A 6,774-nucleotide genomic window follows, 5' to 3' on the forward strand; every position below is an offset into this window, starting at 1 on the left:
TAAAACAGAAAATGTTGATGCTCTGATGTATTTCCAGTTGTGTTAAAATTCAATACTGTGACGTTACATGTTGGGCAGCGTTTCTGTATGTGCTTGCATGCTAGGCAGCTCAGTAAGGCAGAACAAACTTGGGACTTAGCACCAAAAGAACGTTTTCCAGCACAACATTTATTTCAGCTGGGAAATGTTGATTCCTTGTAATTGAGACATTCCCTGGGAACACGTCCATCTCAATGAGATGTTGTTTGGTGGGCTTCCCCACCAAAATGGAAGAGAGGAAGAGTTCAAAGGTTGTTGTAGGAGAGTCACAGCATTGCCACCCTCACTGCCGTCCTGCCTTCAGACCTGGGCTTGGAGGGAAGGAGCCACCAACCGTTCTGAAACTACAAAAGCAACAAAGAATCCTGTGGCACCTTATAGACTAACAGACGTTCTGCAGCATGAGCTTTCGTGGGTGAATACCCACTTCTTCAGATGCAAGTGGTGGAAATTTCCAGGGGCAGGTTTATATATGCAAGCAAGAAGCAAGCTAGAGATAACGAGGTTAGTTCAATCAGGGAGGATGAGGCCCTGTTCTAGCAGTTGAGGTGTGAAAACCAAGGGAGGAGAAACTGGTTCTGTAATTGGCAAGCCATTCACAGTCTTTGTTTAATCCTGAGCTGATGGTGTCAAATTTGCAGATGAACTGGAGCTCAGCAGTTTCTCTTTGAAGTCTGGTCCTGAAGTTTTTTTGCTGCAGGATGGCCACCTTAAGATCTGCTATTGTGTGGCCAGGGAGGTTGAAGTGTTCTCCTACAGGTTTTTGTATATTGCCATTCCTAATATCTGATTTGTGTCCATTTATCCTTTTCCTTAGAGACTGTCCAGTTTGGCCGATGTACATAGCAGAGGGGCATTGCTGGCATATGATGGCATATATTACATTGGTGGACGTGCAGGTGAATGAACCGGTGATGGTGTGGCTGATCTGGTTAGGTCCTGTGATGGTGTTACTGGTGTAGATATGTGGGCAGAGTTGGAATCGAGGTTTGTTGCATGGGTTGGTTCCTGAGCTAGAGTTACTATGGTGCGGTGTGCAGTTACTGGTGAGAATATGCTTCAGGTTGGCAGGTTGTCTGTGGGCGAGGACTGGCCTGCCACCCAAGGCCTGTGAAAGTGTGGGATCATTCTCCAGGATGGGTTGTAGATCCCTGATGATGCGCTGGAGGGGTTTTAGCTGGGGACTGTATGTGATGGCCAGTGGAGTCCTGTTGGTTTCTTTCTTGGGTTTGTCTTGCAGTAGGAGGCTTCTGGGTACACGTCTGGCTCTGTTGATCTGTCTCCTTATTTCCTCGTGCGGGTACTGTAGTTTTGAGAATGCTTGGCGGAAATTTTGTAGGTGTTGGTCTCTGTCTGTGGGGTTAGAGCAGATGCGGTTGTACCTCAGTGCTTGGCTGTAGACAATGGATCTTGTGGTGTGCCCGGGATGGAAGCTGGAGGCATGAAGGTAGGCATAGCGGTCAGTAGGTTTTCGGTATAGGGTGGTGTTAATGTGTCCATCAATTATTTGCACCGTAGTGTCTAGGAAGTGGACCTCCCGTGTAGATTGGTCCAGGCTGAGGTTGATGGTGGGGTGGAAGCTGTTGAAATCGTGGTGGAATTTTTCCAGAGTCTCTTTCCCATGGGTCCAGATGATGAAGATGTCATCAATGTAGCGTAGGTAGAGAAGGGGCGTGAGTGGACGGGATCTGAGGAAGCGTTGTTCCAGGTCAGCCATAAAAATATTGGCATATTGTGGGGCCATGCGGGTGCCCATAGCGGTGCCACTGATCTGGAGATATATATTGTCATCAAATTTGAAATAGTTGTGTCTGAGGATAAAGGCACAGAGCTCAGCAACCAGTTGTGCTGTGGCATCATCAAGGATACTGTTCCTGACAGCATGTATTCCATCAGCGTGTGGGATGTTGGTGTAGAGAGCCTCTACATCCATGGTGGCCAGTGTGGGATTGAATGTGAGATGCTGAAGGCTTCTGGATTGAGAATTGTGTGTGAAGGGCTGGCTTTGGGCTTGTTCTCATTGGCCAGCTAATTGTGAATAGGTAGACAGGTGTGTAGAATGATAATTACCCTATGAGTTACAGCTGCGGCTGTGTGGGTTTAATTAACTAATTAGCAATTGTGATTGCTTATCATGTTGTATATAAGAGCATGCTGGGAATGAATAAAGATGGATGCATACACACACACTCTCTCTCTCTCTGCTTGGACTTCGTTCCTGCTCTTGCGATGCAACAAATGGTGACCCCGATGTGATACAGACTTACAGTGCAGTGAACTAGTCAGAACAAGCTGGATCATCATTGAAACAAAACACAGTGAGAGAAGTACAGCTGTGGATGCTTCTCTTTTGAAGGAAATCATCAAAAATGAATTTAAGGAGCGTTACTCGCTGAATCCAGAGTATATAACTGATGTTGTGTATGAAAAACCTTATATCACTATTGAACTGAAACAAAATGTTTCCCAGAAGTCTGCCAAGAGTGTGGATATATCTGACGTGGCTTACTACTTTGAAAAAGATGTCAAAGGTGACTCACACTACAGATAAACATCAGTGAAGAACCTCTAAAATTTGATCAAGCTCTAATCTATTATGTTGATGAAAAGCCCCCAGAGTTTTCCATGAAACGTCTGACTGCTGGTGTTATTGCAGTCATTGTAGTGGTGGTACTAGCAATTGTTGCTGGAATTATTGTACTGGTTATCACTAGGAGAAGGAGAGGAAAGTATGAGAAGGCTGAGGCAAAGGAAATGAATGAAATGCAAAGAGAACTAAACTCATAACTGAAGTCACTAGAAGACAAATCGTGAACTATCAAGAAGGCAAACAGAACTAAAACAAGATAAGTACTAGTACCACTGTTGCCAATCTTGAATGAAGATAGTGTTGGTGACCTGAATTGATAAAAAGAAAAAGAGAGACGCGCCTGAAGTCCCAGCGTCGAGCGGCCGGGAAGAAAAAAAAAAAAAAAAAAAGGCGCACGGCTTTCACGAGCGAGCAGCTGCTGGAGCTGGAGAAGGAATTCCATTGCAAGAAGTACCTGAGCCTGACGGAGCGCTCGCAGATCGCTCACGCCCTCAAGCTCAGTGAGGTACAGGTCAAGATCTGGTTCCAGAACCGCCGCGCCAAGTGGGAACGCATCAAAGCTGGGAGCTGCACGGCGTCCGAGCGAGCAGCTGAGAGCTGCAGGGCGTCCGAGAGAGGAGGCGTGCCTGACAAGCGGCTGGGAGCCGCAGGGAATCCGAACGAGCGGCTGGGAAGCCGCGGGGCGTCCGAAGAAAGGAGGCGTACCTGACAAGTGGCTGGGAGCCGCAGGGTGTTCGAGCGAGCGGCTGGGAGCCGCAGGGCATCTGACAAGGGAGGCACACTCGAACCAAGAAGTGAGCAGCTAATATGGGAACTGCTGCGTCAGCAGATTTGATACGCATCACGGAGCGGTGGGGAGAAAAGTTCCCCTCTGATGCGTTATCCCGCCTGTTGCGGTGGGGACGAAGAGGGGGACTTTCCGTTCAATCAAGTAATAATACTGTTTGGGAGCGGTTGGGCTGTGAGCTCTGGAAATCGGTGGCTCAGGGCGATAAGGAGGTTTTCTCCCTGAGTCCAGTATGGCTCACCGCGCAGAGACGATTGGAGGAGTTTGAGGATGAGAGAAGACAACTTCAGAAAATGGCTGATTTTGCAGTAACACTGGAGCGAGAACTGGAACAGGTTAAATTGATTCTGCATCAGCGAGATCTACAGTTTGAATCTTTACAGCAAGAGCATCTAGTGCTCATGAAGCAGCTCACCTTAACCCAAGAATCATTGCACACCAAAGAGCAGTCCCTAAATGACCTACAGACTCAATATGATGAGCTGGTGGCCAGGTTAGAGGAATTCCAGGGTGATGTTATTTCTAAGGATGACACGATCCAATATTTGCAGAATGAGAAGATTGTCCTAGAGGTAGCTCTGCAGGCAGCAAAAGCAAGCAAAGAAGAACTTGATGAAGGAGCAAACTTCTTAGGTGAAAGTACTGAGGCAGTATCAGAAATCTTGGCACAATTGAAACAGGTGGAAAATCTGCAACAGGAAAGTGCCAGCCTGAAGAAACAGACCCAAAAAGTAAAGGAGCAGTTCTTACAGCAAAAGGTAATGGTGGAAGCTTATCAAAGAGATGCAAGTTCACAGGACCAGCTGATTAGTGAATTGAAATCTACAAAGAAGCAGCTGGATTTGGAAGTGAAAGAATTAAAACGGGAGTTACTGAAACTTCGAAGTGAAAAGCAGTCCATTGATGTTGAATGCTCAAGACTTCAGAAGGAAGTATCCCAGGTTCACCAGCAGATAGTGGAGTTAGAAAGCCACCTCCAGTCAGTGCAAAAAGAACAGGATGCACAAATCGCTGATGGAGGAAATAACCAGGCTTCCCATGAACGGATTCAAGCTTTGGAGATAGAGCTGCAGGCTGTTAGCCACAGTAAGATGATGTCGGAGAAAGAGCTGCAAGAAGTAATTTCAATCACCAGCCAGGAGCTTCGAGAATCTAGAGGTTTCAGGAGAAAGATAAAACGTTTGGAAGAAATAAATAAGAAATTGACCCTCGAACTGGAACATGAACGGGGGAAGCTCACTGGTTTTGGTCAGTCTAACATTGCTTTGCGAGAGCACAGCAACATCCCCGAAACAGTACTAGCAGAGAGAGAGGCAGACCTGGTGCAGCTGAATCTCCGGGTTCAAGCAGTCCTAAATATTCAAGCTTTACAGACTGCCTTAGAAAGAGAAAAGTCAAAAGTTAATAACCTTCAAAAGCAGGTTGCGGCAGCCAAAGTAGATGCAGCACATAACCGTCGTCATTATAGAGCTGCTGTTCTTGAGCTGAGTGAAATTAAGAAGGAGCTACGAGCCAAAGAACTGCTTGTCCAAACCCTTCAGGCTGAAGCAGACAAACTACACGCTATTATTGAATGTGCTCATGCCTCTTTTAAGGCGCTCCTTTTAAGACAAAAAGGGGGGATTTGCAGTGAGCGGGCAGACGCCTTGGATAAGACGCCTGCCGCTCGGTTGCTGCAAGCTCTTTACGTGCTTAATTGGTTACATCTTGGTAAAAACAGCCAGGTGCCCCCCGCGATTAAACATGTCAGCGGGATGACTGGGGAAGAGCAGGGTGCGGCCCCCCGACCCTCGGTCAAATGGTTTGATTATCAGCAGCAAATATGGAAAGGACCAGTTGACTTGCTAACGTGGGGCAGGGGTTATGTGTGTGTTGCCACTGATGCGGGTCCCAGGTGGATGCCAGCAAGGTGGGTCCGGCCTTGGTTGCGTCCTCCGGAGTGACGGCAGGCAGATGCGGAGGAGCCTCACGAGACGCGCTCAGATGTCGCGAAACCAGAGCCCCCGGAGGAGAGCTGTTTGTTAGCTCTGCCAGGACTTTTTCTGTCTGATCCTCCATGAATGAATTACTCACTTGAGATGATTTTTTGTGTTTGAAAGAAAATCTGTGTGGTACCATGCAATTATTATTTAGAACTAAGATTTATGTTTTATGTTCCTTGTTATGTTTTGTGTTGTCTGTTTTCTGGCCAGAATTGTTGTTGTATTGTCATGTGGTTTGATGTTTTTTCCTTAAGACCCCCCACCACCCTCAGTGTCAGTTTGATCACCTGACAGCTGAGGGATGATTCAAAAAAAAAAAAAAAAGGGGGGGGGGGTCCTGCAGAGGTTACATCATTTGTTTATTGTGTTTTGTTTTGTTCGTTTGATGTTTTTGAAATTATATGTTAAGGATTGAATGGTCATATAGGTTGATCTTATAAAGTTTTAATTTTTGTTTATGATAGGTTATAAACTTATGCTGTTATGAGTTGCAAATGTTTTATGAATAACATAATATTTGATTAAGATAGATTGTGGTGTTATGCTGTTATAAGTTGAAAATGTTTGGTGAATGTTTTTATCTTGTTTTCCTTTTTCCTTTTCTTTTGATTGTAAATAAAGGGGGGAGATGTGGGATTGAATGTGAGATGCTGAAGGCTTCTGGATTGAGAATTGTGTGTGAAGGGCTGGCTTTGGGCTTGTTCTCATTGGCCAGCTAATTGTGAATAGGTAGACAGGTGTGTAGAATGATAATTACCCTATGAGTTACAGCTGCGGCTGTGTGGGTTTAATTAACTAATTAGCAATTGTGATTGCTTATCATGTTGTATATAAGAGCATGCTGGGAATGAATAAAGATGGATGCATACACACACACTCTCTCTGCTTGGACTTTGTTCCTGCTCTTGCGATGCAACAGGCCAGGATGGTATTTTCTGGAAGTAAAGTAACAGATGTTTCCCAAACAGTTATTGACCTGAAGCATCGTGATTCGTTTAGAACAACTTATTGTTTGATTCAGCCAGTCAGATCAGTTCAGTTTATCCATAAAAACACATCCAGAGAAAGTTGACAATGGTGATGGAGAGAGGGTGGGTGAGAGGGGCTGAGCTGTTGTCTTAAATACTCTTTATGCATCTGATTAATTAGCACAGATTTAATTTAATATACATCTAGTTTAAAATTGGAAGAACTTTACTACTTACTCTCTACTTTCTCTTCATGTACATTCAAGCATTGCACTATGCAAACTTGGGACAGCTATAATGTTAAAGAACCTGAATCTCTAAATAGGACTCAGGGAGGGCATTCGGATAAAAATCCCAGCACCTTCCCTCTTCTGACATTTGGGGAAGAGGAGTTCTCTGGGCTTCTCC

At 45.4% G+C, this 6,774-nt stretch overlaps 1 protein-coding gene and 1 pseudogene across 1 annotated transcript; both read left to right on the forward strand.

Annotated features, from left to right (window-relative positions):
* The first annotated feature begins 2,290 nt into the window (after window positions 1-2,290).
* LOC120393348 lies at window positions 2,291-2,933 on the forward strand (annotated as a pseudogene).
* A 358-nt stretch (window positions 2,934-3,291) lies between these two features.
* LOC120393352 (golgin subfamily A member 3-like) lies at window positions 3,292-5,631 on the forward strand. Its single transcript, XM_039517863.1, has 2 exons — window positions 3,292-3,359; window positions 3,390-5,631. The coding sequence occupies exon 2, from the start codon at window positions 3,437-3,439 to the stop codon at window positions 5,357-5,359; it is 1,923 nt and encodes a 640-aa protein (XP_039373797.1). The 5' UTR covers window positions 3,292-3,359; window positions 3,390-3,436; the 3' UTR covers window positions 5,360-5,631.
* Window positions 5,632-6,774: the final 1,143 nt, after the last annotated feature.

This window comes from Mauremys reevesii, unplaced genomic scaffold (assembly GCF_016161935.1).
Source record: "Mauremys reevesii isolate NIE-2019 unplaced genomic scaffold, ASM1616193v1 Contig19, whole genome shotgun sequence".
Classification (NCBI taxonomy): domain Eukaryota; kingdom Metazoa; phylum Chordata; order Testudines; family Geoemydidae; genus Mauremys; species Mauremys reevesii.

Coding starts and splice junctions, on each gene's coding strand:
- LOC120393352 (XM_039517863.1), top strand. CDS start 3,437: ATGGGAACTGCTGCGTCAGCAGATTTGATACGCATCACGGAGCGGTGG.